Genomic DNA, 26,798 nt, shown 5'->3' with positions numbered 1-26,798 from the left:
GGAATAAGAATGCAACACTTCACTTTGATTATAAGGCTGCCTGTCAGTGTCCATTTGAATTCAAATCCAATTCATCTCCAGCTCAACCGGATCACAAACGTGAACCATTGGCCTCCGTGTTGTTGAGAGGGGATTACACGGTGTATGGAACAACCCTCTGGATATGCGAGAGAAACATGTGGGTTGCATGGTGACAAATAAAAGTGGAGGACGATGGGTAGAGAGAGATGAAGCAAAGGAAAGATGGCGAAGGATGTGGGCAGGTTGAGCGCAATCCTTCAGAGCAGGAAGCAAGAATGTGGACACCCTCTCCCAAAATCCAGGGGAGGGAAGGCAAGAAGCAAACACCTGTGTGAAGAATGAAAGCTATGAGTCATTTGGAATCCATATTTAACAGTGTATGAGTGTCTCTGTGTGTGTGTGTGGATGAGACATTGAGTGAAGGCAGTGCTGCTAATGAGGATTTGGAAATCAAATCGCTTTGGCGAAGAAGGTCTTGGCAGTGCCATTTTAAATGACACACCGCCGCCGCGTGAAACAAAAGCAAACCTACTTAAAAAAACTGGCAGATTAGAAGATGATATCCAACCATGACAGAGATGAGACATGCATGCAACACTGCTTGCTGACATGCAGGAAACATTTTCCATTCCCAGTGTGATTTGTATGAATTTCTGGGGACATCTTGAAGGCTAATTCCAGTCTAGTTTTCATAGCTTTGGTTATGATAGATCAATTTGAGTCACTGAGCAAAGCATTTGATTTTCTGAACGATAACCCGATGATGAAAACACTACGGTTTTGAGGGTAATTCCAGAATCCCCCAAGACTGTACAACAAAAAGCTATTCTTTTTAAAGTTATTTCCAGATAGGATCCCATAGGACGTGTACCCAAAAGTAAAAGAAAAAAATGCCACAAATATGGTGGCAAATGGGTCAAAGATTGACACAGATATGCAGGCTGTGGTTTGCCTTACTGATAAAGCTACTCTTAAATTGTCATTTTATTTGTTCTTCATTTAAAACGGTCTAACTCTTAAGGGTAAACAAAAATCCACGTATAGGAACCAGAATAAATAACACAGTGAAATGGAATGGCAATTCAGCTTATGAAGCTTGCAATGTCGATCTGCTCCCATATGCCAGCAACGTTAGCATAATCGATAGAACTAACCTACAAAAGAAGTTGTAATGGACTCAAGAACAAACAAAGAGAGCACGGGGAAGTAGGTCTGCTGTCGGAGGTTACGTAAGCAAGTATCAGGGCCAGGATGTAAGCGGTGGTGGACGGTGGATGCACAGAGCGAGGAGAGGAGTTTGAGAGTAACAGAGAGAGGCAGAATGGATGGAGAGTTAGAGGGGGAAGTGGAGGAGCACGGAGAGAGAGAGAGAGATCATTTGAGAAAAAGCAAAAAAGAGAGAAATGTAGTTAAGCACGGAGGTGAGAGGCTAAGAAAGAGAAAAGCGTGTGAGTCTAATGTGTAAGAGAGTGGGAGAAGACAAAGAGAGAGAGAGAGAGAGAGAGAGAGAGAGAGAGAGAGAGAGAGAGAGAGAGAGAGTGATACAGAGAGGGTAGGGAGGGGGTGGTAGCTGTAGCTGTTAGTGCTTGTGAACGCTGCACCGTCTCAGCAGCAGCAGCAGCAGCACGAGTAATGCTGTACTCTAATCCTCGCATTAAAACCTCCGCTGATTCACTAAGGCAGATTACTGACCCCACTTTCCCCTCCTGCCCCCCTTACTGAACAATGACCACCGCTTCCCCTTAACTTTTCTCGTGTGTGACATCGATATCCTCTCGGGCCGTCAATACACAGAGCTGCTGAACTGGGAAGGAGAAGGGAAAAGAAGAAGAATACTCGCGCCCACGCTGAGTTTTTACATGCCGCACTGCACGCCTCTCATATTTGCCCTGGGGGTCCCCTGTCCGCTCTCCTGGCATTGAAAACTCAAGTTCAACTCCAGCCTCTCCATCTATATATAGAGCCTGTATTGTTGTAGAAAGAATTACCATGTCCTTCAAAGTCATTAGGAACCATTACCGTGGTGCTCAGAGTGCAGGTATGGGGAAGCAACTCTTTCATACCCGCTGGCTGTTGACTATAGATGGCTGTAGATTGTTTTGTACCTCCGTAAGACTCCACAGCTTCCTTCCATCAGAAAGCAAAACTATCATATAAGCTGTGTAGTATAGTGAACGATGAGTCCAGCCCTTACTGTCCTGAAACAAGAGTTCTGAACGGGTTCTTCTGGGTTCTACCCAGAACAATTTGCTTCTGAAAAGCCCCTTTTCAAAGAAAGTGTTTTCCCAAAGGTTCTTTGTAAGACAAAGGGTTCTGTTCAGAACCAAAACTGTCTGCACATTCACAGAAGGTTATCTTAACAAGCTTATAGTCCAAAATAAGATTATCAACGCTCCAGCGCTTTCATTATCATTGCATCCTCTCTTGTGTGTCCTTCCTCACCTCGGCAGGAACTTGAGTCGGGCATTAAAGCTGGACTGTGCCTGGACGAGGCACGTCTTTGGAAGGATCTCCATGTGTTTCCTCATTTCCGGGCACACCTTAAAGATCAGCTTCAAGGCTACGCTGGCCCTGTTTATGCAAGAGATAGGGTTTCATTAGCTTAATGCTAAACACATCAAGCGCATTCCACTATGAATGAGTGTAATCCAGGGGTGATCTGTACTGATAATCCACAGGCGGCAAAGCTCAGGCAATAACGCACAGGAAATGATGTTAGTACACTTGTAGTTTATCAGCTGGCGTAAAAGAGGGCGACAACAGCAACAACAACAACAGTAGCAGTAAGGTAAACGCCGAAAGGACAGAGAAAATACTTTTTGTTTGAGTGACACAGTAAATTGCCCCACAAGTCCAAATCATTTCGGTGCGGTGACCCAATTTCCAGGAGCTTCAACAGATGGTTGCGCCTGTGGCTACAAGCCTTGGTTATAGCCGGAGCTTGTGATATAAATGGCTGTTCACCTTGGGAATTCTCCAACACATCTAACCACAGCCCACACTCATACACCTTCATAAAACCATCACAGTACAAACATGCTGAAGGAAAAAAAAAAAACATTTGCTGGAGGTGATACGTGTATACAGTGATAACATTTTTTGTTGTGTCTGATTCATCCTCAAAAGGTAGAAAGGTGAGCGATGAGTGAGCCGTGTCCAAACAGACTGAAGGGAGCCCCACTCGTTTCCGATTCCCGTTTCAAATGAAATGACCCACAATGCACAGTAAGGTCAGCCAGATGGTTGTTTCCCCGAGGCAAGGACTCTGAGGGACACTCAGGGATATTAAGTCTCCATCTTTATTCAAGCCAAATGATAACCTTCAAATCACTCTCGGGGGAGTTTTCACGGGGGACATAATCATTTAGTGCAATAAGAAGTTCTAATTAACGGGGGTATTAAACTGATCCTTTTTTACCGGCTGTCTGTGACCACTGCATTTCTGAAGCAATGTTTAATTATTAAAAGGTCACTTCAACGCAATCCACATAATTTGCTTCCTCAGAGTTCGAAGAACAATGTGGTGATGATGATTATGTAATTATGATTATGATGTACCTGATTTTAGGGAAACAAAAATGGATCTCTGAGATGTCTGAGATGTATTTGAAACGACAACATGCTTCCAAAGTCGTGGTAATGGTTTGGGGAAGGCTCTTTCCTGTTTCATGCACAAATCCAGATCGGTACAGAGACACAGATTTAACAGGTTGGTGTGGAGACAGCATCAGTCATTTCAGCGATGTGTCCCGAGATGACACGCTAATGTGTGACCAAGCTGTCTGGCGACTGAAGTAAATGATTAGAAGAAAGTCGGGTGAGCCATGATAACACAAGCAATATCTTTTACTCATTTATGTTGAATAAAATCACTGGAGTCACTGGAAATTGAGCTTGACGTGACTTCCTTCCTGGGCTAGTTTGAGGCAATTTACTGTGACAGTCACTGGAACCTCAGCTGCATTTCATACCTAATTCTCTCCATTTTACTGGCCCCCATAATGCCTGCTTTAACTGTATTTTTTTTAAACAAACAGTTAGAAAATAAGGTTTATTGTGAGCAACAATGGTAATCCCCCTCCCCCCAAACAAAAAGAACAACTCTAACATCAAACACACACTCACGTCCCCCTTGCCAAACAACATGGGACACAGGTTGGACGGCACGATATGCATTAGAAAAACAATATACAGAGAGAAACCGAGGACAGAAGGCTTTGTGAAGAAAAAAAACGGCCTCCTTGTGTGTTTGTGGCCTGAGTTTGGGCAGGAATGCTCAACTCCCCAGCAGGAGCCAGGAGATGAGGGTTTGAAAGTCTAGAGTGTTTGAAATTTTGAAAAAAGAAAAAAGAAAACTCCAACTGCCAACTGTCCGTATTCCAAGCATTGGCTCGCAAGCAAAAGTCAAACACTGCACATTTTAAAGTCTCTTAAAAAAGCTTTCAATTAGTAGGAGTAATATTCAAATCACTGGCTCACAGACAGGAGAGACATATTCAATTATCTTTTGTGCTGTTCTCTTCAAAAAAACAATATGTCACAAACTAAGGAGGACTTGTGGGATATCTACTCATCTACTCAAAGGGAAAAGTGATGTGTATGATGAAAGCAGCAGCTCTCTTATTGTTCAAATGTCTGTCTTGGAAGCAGAGTGACATGTTGCATTTTCTTTTCTTTTTTTTTTTTTACTTTAATAGCTGCCATTCACATGGATGCTGTCATCGTCATCTTGTCACATGTGCTAGTGTGCCAGCACACCAGATGGCAGTTGTCACAAATCCCTCAGCCCCACACATGCACTCCCTCCCCCACACGATGCGACACAATGACTGGCTAGGTGGTGGACGGCACGCCTGCAATCGCTACTGTGAAATCTTAACCTCGTGTGCGCGTCATAATGTATCACATCGATAATCGTGAAGGTTTTGCCATTGCCCACTGCTATTGTACGGACCAAAGAGGATTGAGGGGATGACCACTTGGTCCCGTGCATCATCCTGTGTTTAGGAACATTCATCAGCTAATGCATCTCCTTTTTTTTTTCTCCTTATGTCCACCACATTTGTCGAATATCTCAATACTTGGCCCTGAGCGGTGTAAGGAGAGTTTTATGTTGTGCCAGCTGAAAAGTAAGCTGGCCATGTCAATTTTAAAGGATTTCCATGAGCCGGTTTCTGTGAAAATGTCTGTTTTGGCAGAGACTGAGGACGTGAGGGAGTTTTAGCGTTGCATTCAGATAAGCCAGCATGCTACATCAGCAGTCTGTGCCACTTTCCAAACTCTATTCCAAGAGTGTTTCCAAGCATGACGACAAATAAAATGAAAATATGACATGCACTGCTCACTTATGCAGTCATAGCATTGGGCTGAGGGGTTCTATACATCCTCGTAAATATTATTTGTTTTATTTGTTGTTCCAGGATATGGCTTCAGCATAAAGATGGTATTGTTTCATATTGTGAGTTGAATGCCTGATAAAGGTCTGTGATTGAAATGCGGTGTTCTCAGTTAACTTCAGAAAAGTGCTGACAGCGTAGGAGTTTAGTATCCTCTTTTTAATGACTTAACTCTCCTACGTTCATTTCTTCCAGGTGTGTGGCTTAGACAATATCCACAGTGGATTTATAATAGACACTTGGCATTGGAGTCTATTGGCATTTCCTATCCATTAAATGCCAGCGTGATGTCAGAGAGGCACTAAGAATAACCGTGACATCACAAATTGGGTTGGAGCCAGACTCCCAAGGGACAAAGTAACAGAACAGAACAATATGTGATTATAAATCACAAATCCTATCATTTGCCTTTGAACAACCTCAGTATTGTTGCTGTCATATATCCAGAACTATGAGGATGCTGATACCCACTGACTAACTGTACCATTTACAATTTATAGAAGTGGTTATTGTCATCATGACACTGTTAATTGTCATACAATTGTGCGTGTGTGTGTGTGTGTGTGTGTGTGTGTGTGTGTGTGTGTGCGTATGGTTGTGGACCATCGGTTTCAATTGTATATTTCAATTGTATATGAAAACACAGCAAGGAAAACTTAGGATGAGCTGTCATTTTTCCTGCAGGTTAACATGGACTCACGATTATACTAAGTACAAACACAGCACTTCCATTTACAGGCATGTTTCCACTAATAGGGCTTCCTAATAATTTTTATATATATATATAAATTATATATATAACTTCTAAACAGACATCGGGCACTTCTATTACGCAACTACTTTATCACTCCCTGGTACAATCTTACAAACGTCAATAAATTAGGTGGCACCAAGTGCACCAATTCTAATTGGTTTATAATCAGTACCAAACTAGTATGTTAAGAAACATCCTAAAAATGTGATTTTGATTAATTTCTGGGAAACAAAGGGAAGGGGTACTCTGAGGTCTTGTGTTCTGTGTGACTTGTCCTTTAACATTACAGAGCCTAGCGTATTTATTTGCATGTGCATCACCTTGAGAACTAATGGTTCCTAGGCACACCGTGTTTGTCCTTGATCCAATGTTTCCCTGTTGTCTCTGTTACAGATGAATACTTAAAGTGACAGTATGGTGTTAAATGATGAATAGCAAAATGACATCATCCCTTAATTTGATATGAGGTCCATTCAAACAAGGTAGTTGAACAAGACATACTGTATGTGGACATGGTTCACTCTGGTGTAAACCAATTGGACATCAACAAGGGAACAAGGGAAAGAAAACTAATTGTATTCAAGTATAGGGGCAGGAGGACTTTTCTCCATTAAATGTAACTCAATGGATACTCACTAACTCAATGTTTACGTAAATCAGTGTGTTGTTGAGTGGATTCAGTTAGACCACTTAGGTCCCTGTCTTGTGTATTACATTCAGGCATTTGATTGCGAGCCAGGCAGTAAAAGAAAATATATTTTGAAATGCCACAGTGCAGGAGAGCAGGAATATTTCTGTGTCAAGGGCGTTCATCTCAGCCATCAGCCAGCCAGGCTCACCTGCTTTGGATGACGATGTGGTCTTGATAGAGGCGGTCAAACATGCAGATCTTCAGGTCAATGTTGGGCTGAACAATCCACACAGGCACGCTGACTGCCACACCCCTCACCTGGATGGGTATCTGTTTGTACCAACATGCCCTTTAGTCACAAATGGTTTGCATGCAATCCTCATCTTGTTTATTCACTGTATTCAAAAGATGTCAAACATGTTGTGTCTTACTGGTTTGCTGGTTAAGTCTGAGAATTTGATGTGGAAGTCCAGTTTGGCCTCTCCTGGAATGGTTGGAGTGAATACAACCTCCACTTTGATGCTTTCAAAGGGTCCGATCTCCCCTTCTCTGACCTGAGGACGTCAACAACAACATCAAATAGAACAAGTAAACATTTGATTAAAAAAAAAAAAAATGCTATAATCGTTAACACAAATTCTAAAATAATTCTACGAACATGAACATATTTTCAGTGATCTTCGCAGGCTCTCTCTGTTCGTATTGTGAAGCTGATTTAATGCGTACAGGATACACTTTTGTTTGACCGTTTTACTTCATGACACAAAACCATTTCTATCGGTGTACAGGAAGCTCTCAGATGTGCAACTTTGAATGGCATGCAATCAAACTCAAGTGAGAAGCTGGGTGGATTGTCTGCTCAGCTACAAAGCATCAAGGTTGTGAGAGCAATAAAAGGGAGGAGTAAGCCATTCGTGCAGCAACTGACTCAATATTGTGGGACCACAAGAGCTTGATGGATAATCTGCCATTTAAGACACAAGCGTTCAACCACTCAACGTGAAAGTATCAGTCAAAATGACAACAACTGAGCTGCAGGCATGCAGGCACAGCCATAACAAGCACAGAGGGAGAGGCGCTGCACCATTAGCCCCCCACCAGAGAAACGTAATGAACCCTGAACAACTCCAGAACTTCAAATGGGCCACAAGACACACAGAATCAGTGCTAAAAAGAAGACAGAGAGGCAGAGAGTCTTATATGGACAGATGAAACGTATCAAGGTTCTCTTTCTATCAAAATGCAATTAATTATGTCTTTGAATGTGACCAATTTTATCGTAAAAGCTTGTCCCTACTACAGACAATGGGAAGCAAAAAAGACGTGGTTTAAGCCCGCGGGAACTCGACAACAGCCTTCTTTACTTTTTGCCCTCGAAATTCTCAATTGACCATTGAGGTGAGAATGACCTAACTCGGCATGTTTTCACAGAAAAGCTAGTCACACTACCTAAAGGTGGTTTATCGGTCATCAAAGAAATTGTGTTTCTGTAAGACATAACGGAGTATTTGTAAATACCTACATTTCCTAGGCTTATGTCACTGGAGTCTGAGTGGCTCTGATCCGTCTGGGTATCCACATCACTGGTCACACTAGTCTCAGGAAGAGCTTCTGGACCTGGAGCTAAAGCCTCAGATTCTGCCACACACGCACACACACACACACACATTTTTTTTATTGATGAGTGATCAACCTGCTTTGAAGAAGCGCCATCTCACCAAATACAACACAGTTTTAGAAATGAAAACTTGGCCTCAAGGTTGTATGAGGTTGGGTCACCAAAATATTCTTCTCACTGACAGTATGAGTGTGCCCGTTGTAATAAAACACGGGATAAGTACATACAGTAGCTCATCAGATTCCATATGATTTGACCTAGAAAACAAAGTACCACTTCTTCCTCCTCTTCCACATTAATGGAGACACCAAATGTGATGCCAGTCTTCAATCTCACCATTAGTTCAAGAGATATCGGTGACATAAAAAACAAATACAGGCACAAAATACCAAACCGCCATCAGCCTAAACATTTGGCTTCGATCAGAAAGAGTTTGCCGACAATGTCGAATAGAAAAAATAGACTGTCTTTTTCAAACCAGCAGAGCAAAGCCAAAAGACTGAACAGCTTATCAACGCATCAGCGGAGGAATGTGCTGAGTGCAGCGATGACGTCTTCTGATCTGAGAGAAGATTAAAGAGAAGCTGCCTCCTTGTCATCAGCTGTGAGAGCAAGGTGAACACGCTGCTTTCTGAGTGTGTTCTCTGTTTGTTTTGTTCTTACCAGAACCAAATGTCCTAATAGGAATAGAGAGATGAGAGAAGTCGTCACCAATGGGGAGATTTTGTCAGTCATCACTTCCTGTATTTCAGAGGCTGTTTTAGGAAACGGTGTCCTCTACTAATTATGCTCATGTGTAACTGCACTGATTAATATGTTTAGTAGGCAATCAAATGCTGCTCGGATTATATTTTCATCAGCATGACAGCATAAAGTTACTGTATGTAACAAATCACCGTTACGGTATTTGTTGCCCTACAACACGGCTTCTTGTGACTAAAGCACAATTATTGCTGTGTTAAGTCAACTCAAAACACTTTCCTAAGACTCTGGAAAGATTGTAGGTGTTGGTTAAGTATTGAAAAGGTCACTACACCCTACTGCACGCTTTGAGTCACTATTGATTTTTGTGAAACAAAACTAAGCCTACAGTCAGCTAGTTGCTCTGTGAGGCTGTACTTGAGCTAAATGCTAACATCAGTATGCTCACACATTCTTATTCCTGAGGGGAATTTAAATATTGCTATAATTAGTATAATACACAGTTTAATTGCTGTTAAGACAATTTGTCTCAAGACCATAAATATCAATCTCAAAAATGTGCTAGAGGAGAAGTCAACAAACACGGGACTTTCACCTAGGAGGCCGCTGATAATGTCCTGTGTGAAACAAAAAGTAAATATTGACTGTGCATGTTACATAACGTTATTACACCTACACTTATGCTAAGATAAGATAACCTTTATTAGTCCCAAAGATTTGCATAGGTGGTTGATATTTACTTGCGCTACTTATGCTGTTACGTTAAATTGTTACATTGCTACATTCTTAAATTAATATTTCAATACAAGCCAAGTACTTTGGCACCATGCATTTCTGCAAGTGTGATATGGCGCTGATATGAAACATTTATGAAACATATTTTCGGTTCAGAAACATTGATATTCAACATAATCCATGGTTTGCAGAAACGTTTCTGCCGCCAGCATATAGCTAAAAATATATTTTTTAATATTCTGCAGCCTTACTTCCTGGATTCTAACAAAACACTGCCAGAGAATGTTGTGCAAAATATGCTTTCCTCTAAAATGTATGTGCCAAAACAAATAAGTTATTTTGCCGGGGACAATGTTCGTTTAAGATGGGTACTGAGGTTCAGAGTGGAGCTAATTAGAGTGACCTGCCAGCGTTTGTGTCCATATACAGTGTGTCATGTGCTGCAAGCCAGAATACAATTTTAAGTGGAAAAAGGGAAGGAAATGGTACCAAATTTGGCTGTAGCAGAGTTGGATTTTACAGTAGAACACTAGTTCAGGGTAAAAACTGCCATCAAATAATCATTTTCTATGTGTGTGCATACTGTAAGAGCGTAACCTGGGTGCTCTTGCTGCAACGCCTCAGAGAGTTCCTGACTCTCTTGCTTTGGTTGGAGTTCTCCAGTGCCCATGGATACAGAGCTGCTCTGGTCGTCAGGTGTTGTGTTTTGACTGCTTGTCTCCTGTGAGCCAACAACAACACACAGAATGGAATTTACACATAATAGTTCATTCATATAGACGGTCCTTAGATGTGGTCATGTGAATAGACGACACATCCGTCATGTAAGCTGTGAATGTCCATCAGGTCATCGAGGAAAAGGCAGATTGACAGTCTGACCTTGGCAGAGACCTGGGATGCCATCTGGACATGGCTAGTTTCTGGACTGGTCTCCAGGCTGAAGAGGGTTGCCAGTGCACCCTTGTTGGTCAAGGTGACAGTCCATGTAATAGTCTGGCCCACCACGTGCGAACCAAAGTCAATGAACTGGCTGTCAACTTCCAGCTAGAGAGAGGAGACATTCACAATCAGTAATGAGCATCAGCAGTGAAGAGCTGCTACCTTTACATCACTAATACACGAGGATTGATTAAAGCTGCTACAGGAAGTTTGATTTTGTGTTGATTTTGGAAGATTTTGGAGAAAGTAGTGATCCAATAACCAAAGTCCTTTTAGACAACCTCTCATTTTACTACAATCTGGCCCATGCAGTCCTAGTTCTGGTTCTCCTGTGCCTTCCGTCCTTCCGGTTGGGCCATACATAATTCACATGATTATTACTACAGCAACCTGAAGATAAGATGTTGGTCCAATAAAAACCATGTTGTATACGTATACTCATATCCTCCCAAACAATAGCATGTAAAACAAGAAAACAATTCCTTTGAGACAGACAGAACGACAATAGAAAAAAGTAGGGAATGAAAAAGTAAATTGAAAGTTATTTGGAAGGTACATTATTTATAGGTTGGCCAAACCACAGTACTCACATCACATTTCTTTATGCTGCATCTGACGGGCACAGAGAAGGCACCCACTGCTGTTGCAAACTGGACCTCTCCTTCCAGGCTCTCATTGATCTGAATCAGGATCAGATAATGGGACAACATGTTGCTTCATAACAGGTTGAGCTACTGGACACTGAATTCAGAATAAAACATCTCAGCCATTTGATCAAACTGCACAAATTTAATTCTAAAACAAGAATGGAACAACAAATAGAGAGAATGAGGTTTGACAAACAATGTGCACTGTATTGAAAATCTTTGAATTAATACATTAAAAAGGTGCATCACAACGCAATGAACTGTGAAAAAAATAAAGCAGAATAAAGCAAAGTATAGTGTGAATATTTCAGTGTTGTGACCATTTTTGTATATGCAGTTGCACAAACATGCTTTTTATGTAGCGACACAGTCTACTATTCATTCCAGTTTTGAACATTATGTATGGAGTGTAGATCACATCTCAAAGGAGGGGCGATGTTACTAACCATAGGTTGAAAAACAACCTGCATGTCACAGGACATCCCAGTAGATAAAGAAACCGGAGGTGCAAAGCTGAAACATAAATCAAAATGAGTTATGAATAAGAAAATCTGTATTTTTTGTTTAAAATGCAACGTACTACTACATATGGAAAATAGAAGTATCCTTTGGTTATTAAATTAATCTTACACAGTTAAGAGAAGAGTAGAGTAAATGATATGAAAGGCATATTTCAGATGAGTAACCCAATGTAAAAGCAGTGTCTGTGCATGGCCTCATATATATATATATATATATATATATATATATATATATATATACAGCAACGACATTACACAAGACTCAAAGGAAACACAGGTTTTTAAGCACTACAGAATGTGCATGCCTCTGCAGAAGGAAATACGCTGCATTCAACAAAAGATCAGCAGCTTCAGATGAAATGATGAAGCTCCTGAGACTGGAGTAGATAAGCAGAATTCAGAGCCAAGGTCAAAAAGTCAACCTGATGCTCAGTTTGCACGGTGCAGCAAAGAAAAAAATCTATTGTTCCATAAGAAAACATTGCAGTGTGGAACATAATGATCAGAAATTATTTCATTATTATACCACACCGTAAGCCAGAGCAGAACCAAAAGTTTATTTCCAGACGAGAAAAAAACCCCAAGGTCTGTGAGCTCCTTGAAAGCAACATGTGTATCTCAGAGCACATGTTTACACCAAGCCTAATGCTGCCCCGAGGAGCTGCATAACTTGCCGCCCTTGGAAAAGACACAAGAGAGACGATCAATACGGATAGCAGGCAAGCAGCCCGCCAGAGAAGCAGGGAGGATTCACAAAATATTCAATAGATAAACAAAAAGTTGCAAACGTACAACTATGAGCAGATTTGGGAAGCAGCTACAGTGACAGAATATAATAGATACCAAAGAACCTTGTTATTAGGTCTCTGTAATGGTTATCTTGTTATAAAGTTGGACAACTTAAAGCCGTCTACAGCCACAGAGAAAAAGAAAATCCCCCTTGAAACATGGTTTGAATAGCAGTGAACTTAAAAGGGGATACACAGTGGAAAATAGAGACATACTTATCATCTACTATCATCAACACCAGTGGGCAATGGACCGTTATGTTTGATTTGAGCCAACTGTTTGAAGTTGTTGGTCCAGATGTCAGGGTGGCTGGCTGATCTGGGATCCAGATCACCACTGTGTGCTGGAAGTGTATGAAAGCATTCCACCTGGTTGGGTAAGTCTGGTGCATTTTTAATTATTTTTTGTTTATTTCCTTATTGCTACCTTTCTTCTTTCCTAGCTTCAAGACAGGTGGTATGAAAATACCTGAAGAAAAAACAAAAAATGGAACAGTTCACTTGGGATTAAATGCTGAGTGAGGAACTGTTAAAAACGCCTGCTAGAGCCCTATTTAAAGTGCTGCAAACGAGGCCATACTGCACAGTGTATCTATTGCAGTAGAGTGATGAAGCTGAGACCATGGTTGTACAGTATTACTGACTCTGCCGTGTGTTCTACTTTACATTCTGGCCTGTTGGCTTCTCCTTCAGTAAATCAATAAGCGCTCTCAGTGTATTATTCAGTTCAACAGAGCTAAAACATCCTCACGCTCAGAAGCACGTCTGAAAGCCATCTACAGGGACATGTCCAAACTCTGCCGATGAGATCTTGTTCTCTTTACATTTTACGGCACTGTAGTATTAGGAATCATATATATACACTGTATTTTGACAACAAATGTTTTAAAATCAGCTTTAAGGTTAATATAAGTTCATTAAGCAGGTGAAGTGGTCTGGAATGTGGACTATTGTAAATCAAAAAGAACCATTTGCTTATTATAGGATATAAAGCCCCACAGCTGCTCATATTAAATGATTACTTTGTGGACTCTTCGTCAGACTCCCAAGGGAGGTTGATAAAAAAGACACCCACGGTTAAGTGCAGTATGGTTTTCTGATGTCAGTCATTGGAATGAACTTTGACAGATTACAACCAGTTGATAATGTGTAAAAAGCTAACAGGTTTCAACAGGACACAACCATGACATATAGCGTGGCTGTCAAGGCTGTGTCTGTTTCACAGTCACCAAGTCTTCTCAGCAAATCAAAAAGCTGATGGACAACTTTGAAGACGGTTCCAAAAGGATGCGACTTCACTCGAGGCTAAATAAAGAGGCGTCTGCTCTGATCTCAGTTGGAGTTTGCACGTAAGGCATACAGACTTCTACAGTTCAACTGCACAACGAAACATATCATCCTGATCCTGCATTATTTGTGCCACACTAAACCAGTTGTACGATTGCATCCTAAGATTGTGTCGCTAGCCACCCATTTCTACTACAGTCTCCGTTTTTATCTCACAGCTCAGCTTGAAAGCACACAGGGCACAGAGGAGTGTCTTCCTCTCAATCAGTCATTTGCAATACATGCAACGAATGGACACTAATAGCATAAACACAGATTCATGTTTTTTTTTTCTGGCTTGGACTGTTGTGTCCCAGTTCTGAAAAGATACAGCAGAGACTGTTCTGTCACAAATGCACAATGCGTGTACGCTGGGCGAGGGGGTGTAGGGGGATGGGAAGCCATTTTTAGAAATTCAGGGGGCGTACAGGGAACCATGGGCTGGTGAGAAAAAAGCCCTGCGAATTCCTGGTTCATGTTTCTCTCTCTCCCGATGCGCTAATGGTGTTAGCTGGGTGAGCTGTGAAGGCTTTGTGGTTGTCACGACATAGTAGGAGGGTGCATGACAGGGACAGGGGCAGAATCAGGTAACTTTGTGTAAGTATACCAAACTATATTATTCCTACAATCTTCATGTCCATTTTCCTGTTGCAGTTATGGTGGTGGTAGCACTTAAAGTGTGAGTTTACAGTTTAATTTTGTGATAAAATGTATTGTATCCTTAATAAAGCTGTCCTCAATTTCTCAGGATAATTTATAGGGTTCTTTGTTTGAGCTGGATAAGTCATCCTTTGGTCACGACCGGCTCTAATATTGTGTGATTAACCAGTGGGATGTACATAAACAAAACATAACTCAATAGTAGACCTGGACTTCATGATGGACCTAATGTATTGGGGGAAATCGGGAGAACCTGACAGCATCACCTGCTGATTGTTTTATAAGTAGGACTGTGTAGCATATGGTGAACAGCAGCCACTGCAGTCATAAGCAATTACAGTACAATAGCACACTGAATGTCCCTTCATTTACCAAGACTCTGTTGAATCAGTTGCTTTAAAAACAACAAGGTGACCTGTCCGAGAGCGAGGAAACAGGAAACAACAAACATGTCTCCTGCTGATGTACCGTATGGTCCGTGGACTTCTTGTGTTACTTTGTGCTTTAACAATTGAAATGCTGAACAGTGACATGCTAAAGCATGAAGAGGAGAGCTACGGAGACTGTAAACTGACTTGGTAATGTCAGTAACACAGCAATATCTATCTAAAAAGTCATTTGTAATAAAATATGCTATTTTTGTATAACCTTTTCCAAGATGCCCAATCATTTAATTTATGTTGATGAATAATGAATAAACAGGTGCAGCAGGAAGCCAAATAAACTTTGCTATGACAGAAAAAATAATGAGTTATAAAGTACTGATTAATCACAGAAAATGAAGAGTGGACAGCACTTGCTGTAAGTATGTTTATAATTTTTTTTTTAATTCTATTCTCTGAAAAATCTAAATACTTTCAAAATATGAATAATGGTGAAAATGTGAGGATATGGACATATAATACAGTATGTCTGCATTGTTTTTATGAGAGTGCATGTTTGCTACATGCGAGTTTGGATCAGAGGACTAGAAGGTGATACGCTCAGACAAGTGGTCCAGCACGAAAGCTGGATAACGGCGTCGCTGGTTTCCAGCTGACCCGGCTGTAGCCTGGGAGAGTCTTCACTCAAGTCAGGCAGAAAGAAGAGAGAGATGAAGAGACCACATCAAGTCACCGGGGAGCTGATGGGAAAGTGATACACAGCGAGTGACCTGGAGAACGATGCATCTCTGAGAGAGAGAGAGAGAGAGAGAGAGAGAGAGAGAGAGAGAGAGAGAGAGAGAGAGAGAGAGAGAGAGAGAGAGAGAGAGCTGAGGCTCAAAAGAGGAGCTGCGATCGTGGTGATCCAAGCTGGCGCCCACATGTGGGAGGACAGGCTTCGCTTTCCCGTCCACTCCATTGTCTTTTCAAACGACAAAAAAAGAAAGTGCTTGTATTGAATTCCTGGTGGTGATGCATCAGACGTTTCCATGTGGTAATTGAAGCGGTCCGACATATACTGAGTTCATAAGAGCTTTAACATTTGTTTTTGTTAACACCTCTAGAGTTGTCACAATACACTCAGCCGTGCTTCATTGCGTATTTTTTAGCTGGGTGTCTCATTGATCTCTGTAAGATGAATGTTTGAATATATCCCTCGGATGGTATTCAGTTTAGGTTCTACGGTCTACTTTGTTTGTTTGCATCCACAGAGATTGATTTGTCCCAAGGGGCGACACATAGATCCAAATTGGAATTGCCTGCTTCTTTCTATTCTGTAAATTTAGAATATGAATCTCAACCTACCATTTGGAGGGATGCGGTCATGATGGTGAATTGAAACAGTTCAACAATTAGTGCAATACGCCTCTTTGTGTTCTTTAGAGAATAAAGATCAAGTTAGTCCCTGTGTGTCCCTTAGCACAAAGCATGGAGGCAGGGGGAAACAGCACACCATCAAATCCTAATGAAACTTTTTAAGGTATCAATAGAATAAAATACCCTTTATTATTTTATAGCCTATTAAAGTGGAACTCCACCAATGCATCAAAGTCTGTTTACTTGGGGAGTACTAATCCATCCACAGGCTGTATGAAGCCTTTTTGTCGCTCCAGACGGAGCTGTGCCAAAAAAATAAATCTGGTGGTGTGATGGTGTCAGAAAGAGTTTACTGGACCTCAGCTTCTCATCTCCACCTGACGCTAACAGCTCAAACGACAGCTGCTAGCATAACACACCCAAATCTCGGACTGAACTTTCCGCTTTCTGTCTTGATTGCCCATGTTTCGTCCCATGTGCACTTATAATGTAAAAATCTTACTTGATAGAGATCACATCCTCCAGATGGGCGGAGACCCCGAGAAGCTTGCAGTGGTTGGTGATGTAGCTGATGTTAGTCAAGACGATTTTCTTCTTATATATCTTCCCCACTTCAAAGTCCTAAAACAGAACATTTACTGTAGTGCCAGAACGTGATGTATTCAAATCAATAAACAAAATAATTAAAAGAGCTCAAGTTCATTAGTATTGATTCTGCTTCAAGACATGGCTTCCTATGACAAAGTGATTTCAGCACCAGTAGTGTGGTACCTTGAAGAGGATGACCTCTGGTTTACTGATGAATGGAGGCCCTTTCAACTCTTTTCCATGAATCTTTTTAGCAGGAGTGTTGAGCTTCCCACTGGCCATTGCAAGTTCTTCCTGCTTTGCTTCTGTCTGAACCAATGTCGGTTTCTCATTCAGGGGCTTCTGTAACCACACAGGGAAGCAGCTGACATTTACAGATAATCACTATAATAAAACACTTAACTGTCACACCAAAATAAAGATTCACTGGCAGAAAAATGTCTCTTTACATAGAACTAAAGGTTTTTTTATTGTAAATTTTGAAGGTAAATATTTTTACATTTTAAAATTGGCAAAGTTTAGATTTAAATCAGCAAACGGTATCTAATCAACATTCGATTCCAGCAATCGGTACTTGACAATTTTAGACATTTTAGACAGTACCAAAACAGCGAGATGCTGTCAGACAGGAGTAACACTACTTATATTAAAGCTACATAAGGAAAAGGAAAAGGCTTACAAGTGTTAAACATGTGAAACTGTGTTTTTTAAGAGCACAGCTTAACTTCTATCCCTGCTCTGTTCTTCCTGTATCGTACAGGACTCAAATAGAACGGACATTTCACCATCATTCTCCCCCTCATGAGTCTGATTTGTATGTTAGGAGGAGAGATCACTTCCACTCAGCTTGATACCCAGAGCTCGGAGCTGTGGCACTGTGCTCGCCCCGAGGCCTCAAAGGTGCCAGAACAATGAGAAGTGATGCCTGTCGCCCCACATTTCACATACATGTGTGTGTGTGTGTGTGTCTCCTAGACAAATGGCCAACTCACCTCCATGGCAGCAAGCTGGAGTCACTATCAATAACTGCCACAGAGCAGCCCTTGAGCAAGGCACTTAATATTCCCAGTGGGGCAACACTGTGGTGGTGGATGTATTGTAGATTTTATCAATTGTACACTTGTTATCGGGAGGAAACTCTTAACCACCACGTTTTCAGGAAATGTGGTTAGAGGTCGACTAAACTGAAATGCGTTGAGATAATTGGGAAAAAATAATACCAGCTTTGGATTTCTAAAAGGTCTGCTGTGTTCTCAGACTGTTTTAGAAAGTCAGTGCTAGTTGCCTCCAGGCACACAGTGTACTGTATTCTAATGTGTTATTCAGGACACGGATTTCAGTGTGGTAAGTAGTAAAATAAGGTGGCCAGTGACTCTTTGTGACTCAATTCTATTAGAATTGTATATGATATGACAATATATTTATGGTGATGATCACCATTGTCATTCCATCATGGTCTTCATCACTGTTTACATCACATGATTTAATCAGTGAATGTGAAATTAGTTGAATCAGCTTGTTCATATCGAACCTGCTACTAGTTAAACAATGACTTTAAGTGGAATGATTTATACAACGTGTGTCAGAAACACAGCTGTTGAAAAATATGCAATAAACACATCCATAAAAAAAACACGTGGCTGCTATAAGTGGGACATGATTCATGATGTGTTTAAATTTAGCAGCTTGGAAGGATTTGGTTTTGGTGGGCAGTGGCTTGTGTCAGTGCACCTTGCAGTTCTGGTCCCACAGCCCTGAGAACTCAGGCTCAGCCAGGCTGTCAGCAAGGCTCTGGTGGGTCACTTCTTGGTGCAGGGTTTCCTCGTCATCAAGGGAGGCCAACAGTGAGCTGTTGACCTCACTGAAGTCTCTTAACTGCTGGACAAAAGCACATACGCAGTGGGTCATAACTGTCCAAATCATCACAGATTTTATCTCAGATGTAATGAACCACTCACGGTTGTGGCTCTCATCTCAGTGGCTGATGGGGGGCTGGGATCTAGGTAGCGCAGAAGATTCTCTCTTGCTCTCCTCAGAGCTGGGAACTTGTCAGTGATTGGGGGTTTAGGTGGCAATGCCTGGCACTTCTTTCTGCTCTTAACCAGCTGATCCTCCTGAAGGATCGCTGCCACAATCTCCACTCTCTTTGACTTTTGCCTCTCCTCGAATTCCCTGAGAAAGGCAAATCAACAACACTGCATTACACTGAAACGCGGCCATGTATTCCTCAGCACACAGCGAGAGAAAGCACCCACACACTGCTGCATGGAGTGGGAGTGGAGGACATGCGCGTGGGAGGGGAGAGGAGAGTGGAGTAGAGGACATACTCTTGTTTTCTTTTTATCTCCTCTAGTTGTTTCTGTTGGTGCATATGCTTGAAACTGTTGATTCCTTGGGCCTTCAGGGATTCACTCAGTCGTCTCTGTTGCTGCTCCTCCTCCTGTGCTTTTGCTTTGGCTTTGCTTTGACGGACCCGTAAGCTCTCCTAAAGAAAGAACACCAGATTAATGAAGTCATACATGACATCATATCATTTGAATTGAGATGAATACCCCAGAGCTATTTTCTCCTAAAACATGAAATGTAGCAGTTGAATGCCGAATTGGAAAATAAAGCACAGAGCGTGATGATAAGAGTACCGGCAACAATAGCATACACAGTTGTAGAGTTGGATACTGCATTTGGGGATCCATGAGGGGGTGTACTAATGACAATAAAATGAAAATGTGGTTTCTGCTTCACATCTCTCCTGGCTAGGAGAAGATTTTGGTCCTTTCTTTGGCTTTCTAATGTAGTAGACCAAATGTTACGGTCTTTTTTAAATGCAAAATATCTGTACAATGAAGAAATTAGCAATTTTAGATTCACATGATCAGACATAAGATTATTGCACTGTTAAAAAACAGATTATGAAGATATATATTGTGCACACAAATTGATAAATATATGCCCTCAAATGTACTCAATTCTCACATATATTTTTGTTTATACTACTGTGATGCTACACTGATTTTTTTTTTTTTTTTTCAGCAAACATGTCAGATTTGGCTGCTTTAAGTCTTATACCTCTGTGTAGCCTTGTGTTAATTCAATGAACAATAAACTGTTGTCAGGCCATGGATCAAGTTATCTGAATGAAGTCTTCAGTGCAGCTTTGTTTTAATGAGGTATGTGGATCAACTTCAGATTTTGCCTGTTAAACATCACCTAAACATCTTGTTTAGCAGTTCTATAATTAGTCCACACAGATGTAATTATTCAAGAGTACAAATGAGTCATTTGTGCTTTTCCCCTTGACACCTGACAGGCTCAGTAAACTGCATTAGCTTAAAGATGAGGGAGGCAACTTTGGACAAACCAGTGAGAGTAAGCTAGGTTTCGAAAGTATCAAAACGTTATATGAACAAATAACAAAAGAAATCTTCTGAAATAGATGTCCTACCCTAGCTTTAAAGGCAGACAAGAAGCTACTACTACGAGTTCCAGCAGGACTACTAGTACCACTGGTTGTACTTTAGTTGAAATGCATTATGATTGCATGATTATAATAATAATCTTTAGACAAACATCAGAAAAGACATTCAGGTTCATACATGCATTTAACTATACAGTCATGTGCTTACATTGCCATTTAACACAAATCAAATTAGGCAAAGTAAGGCATAACAGTACATAATATAGATATGGTAGCTGTAGAAAATATTAATATTACATAGGACTACAGCTTGTGTTTCTCATCACTGCTACAACAACAACCATAGTGCTTCAGTATCAGTATGAGAGGGTGCTGTTACTCACTTGGTTGGCCCCTATGTTCGATTTCAGTGACATGACAGCCTGCATCCTCTTTTCCAGGAACTCCCTGTTCTGCTGCTCCTTCTCAGCCTCTTGCTGATGGATCCTGAATTAAATGGGGACAATCCCAAAGCATGTATCCTCGATAAAAACTGATCGAAAACACAGTTCAGCTCAGCTTCATATGCATTTATTGGAGAGAAACCCCCCCCCACAAATACAACTATTTAAATTATACAAATATTACGATAATGGCACAGGTGTTTTACCTTGTTGGGGGTAGTAATGCACTCAACACAGTGTGGTTATTGAAACATAAATATACTGCAAGGGGGGATGTTTGATGATTGCACATTCTGACCTTCCTACCATGTCTGTAGCACTAAGCCTCAACCGAATTGTTCCTACTGCAGATGTAAACCTTACAGACCTTCGTTTCTTTTAAAGTAATTTCCAAAAACAGCTGCTAATTGCATATTATAATAAAAATGATTCAAACAGGAGTTAATAATGGGTTTATAGCGGATTATTTTTTTGACCAACTCGAATCACTTTTTCTCCTCAGATCTGATCTTTCATCCTTTGAATTAAAAGCTGATCACCTTTTAATGGTCTCTTTCAAGTATTTGGCAGATACGTTGCAGCTTGTGTGACCCTCTTCAATTTTCTTCTGACATTCAGCATCCTCTTTCTTCAGAATAGCCACCTGTTTACTATCAGAACAAAATCACACATATAAAACATACATCTTTCCAAGGCAAGTCAAGGCTGATATAACAGATTCCCCATACAGGCTTCTCATTAAACGGCTGAATAAGAAAATGCTATAGAACAATGTCAACGGACAAACAATACTTTCATAGGGGAGTTACATTTTGGATATACTTGAAGTGCAGAAATGAATAATTTATAATATTTTACCATGTTGATATACATGATAACTCACTTAAATGAGATGTCTTCTGCTTACTTATTTATATACTTTTTTTAATTAAGTAAGCACAACAGTCACAAACGCACATAAGATACAGTGTGAATGGAGAAGATGGTTAGTTTCCATACTCTTTGAGATGCTGCATCTTGAGCTGCAGGTTCTGGCTGGCTTTCCTCTGCTGCTGCAGCCTTGTCGCTGCCTTCTGGTCCTTAAGGACCTGGAAGACGCACTCCTCTTCCTGCACCTCCTGCCTGAGTGAGGAGAACCTGCTACGCTCCACCTCCACCCCACTCAGCTCCAGTCTGAGTAGCAAAGACACAGAACGAGATGGATATAGATAGAACGCGGAGTTAAAAATGCTGACAGCTGGTGTATATTATCTACCTGTACAGTCACTTAGTGCTGCGGTGGTAAGAAGCTAGACTTATATCTGGGTTTTGCAGCACAATGTGGATGTGACTATTGAATAATTATTCAAATCACGATTAAAACCAGGGATGCACAGGCTGAAACTGATGTACTTATACATTATACTGGAATTTTAATCCAGTTCAAGTTTTGACCAATTTCTTACTGCATTTACAAGGTTTACACTTTGCAATTCATGTTAATTTTACGGGGTTTCATTTAATTCATTAATCATTTTGAGGCATCGGTGTGGGCCTGTTGCTTTAGGTACCGTTGAAATGTTGGTGTAGTTTCATATAGTTTTCATAAAGCCATTTGCCTCACAGACTCACTCAAGTTGCTTCAGCTCAGTGTTGATGTGGCCCTTCAGCACCTCTTCACTCCGCAGCTTTTGGCACAGATGCTTATGTTGGACTCGCAAGCGAAACACTGCCACACTGCAGAATAAAATAAACAAACAGCAGAATACAAAGCAGAAAACATCTCACTTATGGATATTAAGTACAGGCCAGTGAATCTTTGTTCATTGTGAAAACTAACCCGTTGTCGGCTGCTTTCTGCTGCTCCATCTCTTTCTCCAAGTTATCCCTCTGCTCCACCAAATTTCCAACATTTTGGCGACAAAGTTTAAGCTCTTCTCTGGGAAAAAAAGAAACACAAAATAACACAGACAAGTTCACATCCCAGATCAAAGCCAGTCAGAAAGAACATGTTCGTGGCTGTTAAAGTGCAATGTACCCAAAGCACCAGGCTAATGGATTTCCTTGTGACCATCACAATAAAAGGAAGGTAATTCTGTCAGTAAACAAGGTAATCTAATGAAAATATCGAAAAGCTGAGAGTGGCTAACAGCTTTGAATTGCTCAATGTTTGTTTTGTTTGTTTTTTTGTGGTTCAATGAACAATCTGTGACCGGGGGTACTGTCATAAAAAAATAGCACGTGGTACAGAAAAAGCTGCAGATTGGTTAAAAGCCAGGTGTGCTTGGATTCCATTAAACTCGTGTTTGATCAGAGCGCAATAGAGCTCCACTCTGACCTTCGATGTTTTGTGCTAAAGGAAAAATAACAGCCATTTTTCGCTGGGGACCGCATCACAGTTCATCGGGTGCTTAATGGCTCGCAGTGCAGACAAATAAAAGGGGGGGAGAAAAGTGGGAAGAGAGGACATTATGGGAAAATGTTCTCTCTTCAGCCAAAATGATTTCCCGCAAATAGCTGAATCAATTGGTATAGAAATGATGGGCTTTGTGTGAAGAGGGCAAGATGGGAAAGACCTAGGAAAGTGGAATAACACTTTTTTTCTTAGTGCTACTGTGGCTCTAGAGGTCTGTTGATTGCCAGCTCCAGACCTGGCTTTCTGCACGTCGTGCTCCTTCTGTCGGTGAAAGCAGTCCAGCTGGTCCAGGTTTCGTCTCAGCTTGAACATCCGTGCTGTCTCGGCATAACTCTGCTTCTTACCACCGACAGCGCCAACCACAAGGTCACCATCGCTGTCTGCATCACCATCGTCCTCGCTACGGGCAGATGGAAAATGACATCTAAAGGTGCATTATGTACGTACAATGCGTTTGTGCTGAGGTTTTACAATGTAAATAGAATAATTAATTCTGGAAAAAAGGACAAAAGTGAGCTATCAAAATGATCATAGACAACAATCACATTAACTTGATGTTCTAAATACCGAGAGGGAGATAACAGGATTACGGATTAATAGACAATATATGATATGAGTCACTGAAAGAAAAGAGACACTCACTCATACAACTCTTCTAACCACTTTAAATCAGGAGGAAGGGCTGACTCCTCATCTTTAAATGTCTCCTGACCTGGATCATCTGAAAGATAAATATATTAAGTGAGGACTGAGGATATCCCACTCTCTTAAAACAGAGGTAAAATAGACAGCTATATGCATGTATGTGGTGAAGATGTCTTACAAGTACAGACTACAAGGGCTCACTCACCATCACTGTCCTCATCACTGCTGAGGTGGACACCGAGCAGTCCACACCTGTCTGAGGTCAGGTCAAATGATCTCTCCCTGTCCATTTCACCTGATTTATGAATAAGAAAGGTTCATGTTAGCAGACAGACCTATAGCTTCAACATATCCCCCAAGCTAGCAAACCTACCCGGCGTAGCTAACTGATTTGACTTCTTTCATTCAGCAGACATGACGTTACTTATCAGAAGTCCATCCTTGCGTAGTTCGCGTTAGCGTTAACGTAAGCTCACGTCAAAACTGCGGCCACTGGTTTGAATTAAGTCCTTTTGAAAAGGTTATACGTACGCCGTTTCCAAGATAAACTCTTAAGTGAACTGCACCGTATGTTAAGGCGTATTTTTTAGCTGTAAACCATTGCCCCCGAGCAAGGAAATATTCAATAACCAGTTTCTTGGATGGAATTTGGCGTGTCGTTTCTCGATAGTTGCTAGCTTAAAATGGAAACCTCGAAAGCTTGTCGACTGGCTACGTTAACGCACAATTAATGACGAATTTAGGCTGTACGAAATTTTTAATTTACAATTTAACTGAACTCACATGAGTCTTTACCTCGCGTGGTTAGGCGTTCCTACTCTTGGTAATTTATCTTCTCAAAATGACTTTTTCTCACGGTAAAAGTTTATCCGCCCTGTTAGTGTTTCCAGGGAGACGGCACGCGAGGGGGCGAGGCCTGGAAGCCCCGCGAGACGTCTGTCATCTGAACCTCCAACGGAAACCTGCTGGTGGAAAAGTAATAACACAATAGCTCACGAGCTGCAATGACATTTGATCCATGAACAATACATTCACATTGTTTTAACATTATTTTTTAACATTGAATGATATGGAATTTGTTTTACACACAATACCAGTGACCTTACATGACTTTCTGACCGCTGCTACCTTTCAATATTATTTCCGTCACCAACACTGACTTATTTCATCTGATTAATACCATTCAAGCCAGACTCAGCAGGACATATCTCAGCTGGTTCCCGAAAGAAGAATGATTCATCTGTGAGTTATGCAACATCTTTTGTCAAGCATGCAAGACAAACCACCGTATGGCCCTATCTGATCTCCACTGGGAAAAGACGTTCATTAGTTCATCGGCAATGCACTGGCACCAGAAGGATTCTATTTTATCTTACACAATAAAGCTCAATTTCAATTCACCATCATGTTGAAGAGGAATGCAGAAGAAGAGGAAGGACAGAAGTGAGTTTCCTACTGTAGAACATATAGAAAATTGTGTGTTCCACAGGTTGGATCACCATGGGAGACTGAATAGATAAATAGCATGAGTGTGCGTGTGTATGTATGTATGTGTGTGTTTGTGTGTGTGTGTGCGTGTGATAGGATAAAGGGCATGTTTTGTTTGGCGAGATAAAGGCAAAGCAAAGTAACTGCGAGGGAAACAAAGACTCCAGCCGACACGAAGGATGGATCAACAGGAGGAAAGCAAAGAGAGACGGAGAAAGAGAATACATGAGAGCAATAAAAGGAATAAGAAATAGTTTGTGTCTGACAGACACAGAGTATACAATCCATTGCAGTGTGTATGGTGTCTTCATATCAAAAAAAGCTGTGAAAATCCAAGCGGAATGGTCCGGTGGGAAGGAGAGACGGGGGTTTGAATCCAGAGCCACTGACTCCAGGCCTGCCTCGGCTCCCCAGAGCGAGGTAGCAGAAACCAGGGCAGGTGCACTGCTGCCACTATGCATTCTCCCCACAGCACATAAAAGAGGTTACTTTTAATGAGGAGAAAATAAAAGCCTGCCCAGTTTGACAAAATAGAGAACACATTTACTATCCTATTTTTTTTTTTTTAATCAAACTAAAAGGTGATTAAATGCTTTAATGATATACCTCTGGGATGTAATATCTCTATAATATAATAAATCCCTCGGAAAATTCATAGACTAATTCACGTGGGGAGTGAGATGTCTTTATAACTTTACCCCCCCTTACAATCAATCTTAATATCTGTCAAGTTTGTTTTCTGTGGTGACCTTATTAAACTGTGTGGACAAAGTAATGTGTAAACCTCAAAGGACCTCAACATAAATCACACTGTAGTCACAAAGGTTGGTCATAAAGAAGCGAACGGAGTCAATCAACAGAAATCATCACAGCCCCAGCTGCAGCCGCAACACCAAGATATTAAATGTCAAGGAAGAATCTTGACAACATGAACACAGATGGAACAAACTGACAAGAGGAAGTATTAGCAAGTTTAAAATGAGGCACATCCGAGTGCAACTAATTGTCAATTAATTGTTTGCATAATTAGCAGCCTGAAAGTGCAATACAGAATTGAAGAAATACATTTGTATTTATCATATAATTTACCTTAAATTGTATTATTGAATCACCTTATTATACTGTTAATGTTGATACTGCTAAAATAAATGTATGTATATATTGTGTCTCTAATGCACATTGAAGATTTTATGTGAATGATGGTTTGTGTTCTTCTTTATAGAGGACTGTTATGCCTCCAGTCAGTGCTTAAACGTAAAGAGAAGAGGAAACGATGGGGGTGAGAGATGTGGAATGACGTGTAATAAAGAAGGATGGATGGATTGTGTTCGGGACCTTAACCCCTAT

The 26,798-nt window shown here is 41.0% G+C and overlaps 1 protein-coding gene across 1 annotated transcript in view; it reads right to left on the bottom strand.

Annotated features, from left to right (window-relative positions):
• The window catches only part of cfap74 (cilia and flagella associated protein 74), a 39,717-nt gene extending 14,862 nt beyond the window's left edge, over window positions 1-24,855 (bottom strand). The window contains exons 1-22 of the mRNA XM_084015314.1: window positions 24,759-24,855; window positions 24,169-24,258; window positions 23,961-24,039; window positions 23,554-23,718; window positions 22,743-22,841; window positions 22,535-22,639; window positions 21,923-22,096; window positions 21,463-21,573; window positions 20,864-20,966; window positions 19,393-19,550; window positions 19,024-19,237; window positions 18,797-18,940; window positions 17,249-17,407; window positions 16,980-17,098; window positions 11,890-11,956; window positions 11,387-11,476; window positions 10,737-10,901; window positions 10,455-10,578; window positions 8,325-8,440; window positions 7,234-7,356; window positions 7,011-7,132; window positions 2,464-2,592 (exon numbers count right to left, since the gene is read on the bottom strand). Of these exons, the coding sequence (XP_083871440.1) occupies window positions 2,464-2,592; window positions 7,011-7,132; window positions 7,234-7,356; window positions 8,325-8,440; window positions 10,455-10,578; window positions 10,737-10,901; window positions 11,387-11,476; window positions 11,890-11,956; window positions 16,980-17,098; window positions 17,249-17,407; window positions 18,797-18,940; window positions 19,024-19,237; window positions 19,393-19,550; window positions 20,864-20,966; window positions 21,463-21,573; window positions 21,923-22,096; window positions 22,535-22,639; window positions 22,743-22,841; window positions 23,554-23,718; window positions 23,961-24,039; window positions 24,169-24,253 (2,651 nt within the window). The 5' untranslated portion in view covers window positions 24,254-24,258; window positions 24,759-24,855. The remainder of the gene's footprint in view (window positions 1-2,463; window positions 2,593-7,010; window positions 7,133-7,233; window positions 7,357-8,324; window positions 8,441-10,454; window positions 10,579-10,736; window positions 10,902-11,386; window positions 11,477-11,889; window positions 11,957-16,979; window positions 17,099-17,248; window positions 17,408-18,796; window positions 18,941-19,023; window positions 19,238-19,392; window positions 19,551-20,863; window positions 20,967-21,462; window positions 21,574-21,922; window positions 22,097-22,534; window positions 22,640-22,742; window positions 22,842-23,553; window positions 23,719-23,960; window positions 24,040-24,168; window positions 24,259-24,758) is intronic.
• Between the last annotated feature and the right edge of the window lie 1,943 nt (window positions 24,856-26,798).

Source organism: Eutrigla gurnardus (assembly GCF_963514095.1).
Source record: "Eutrigla gurnardus genome assembly, chromosome: 8".
Lineage (NCBI taxonomy): Eukaryota > Metazoa > Chordata > Actinopteri > Perciformes > Triglidae > Eutrigla > Eutrigla gurnardus.
Note: the sequence above shows the minus strand (reverse complement) of the source record. Positions and strands in the feature narration are given on the sequence as shown.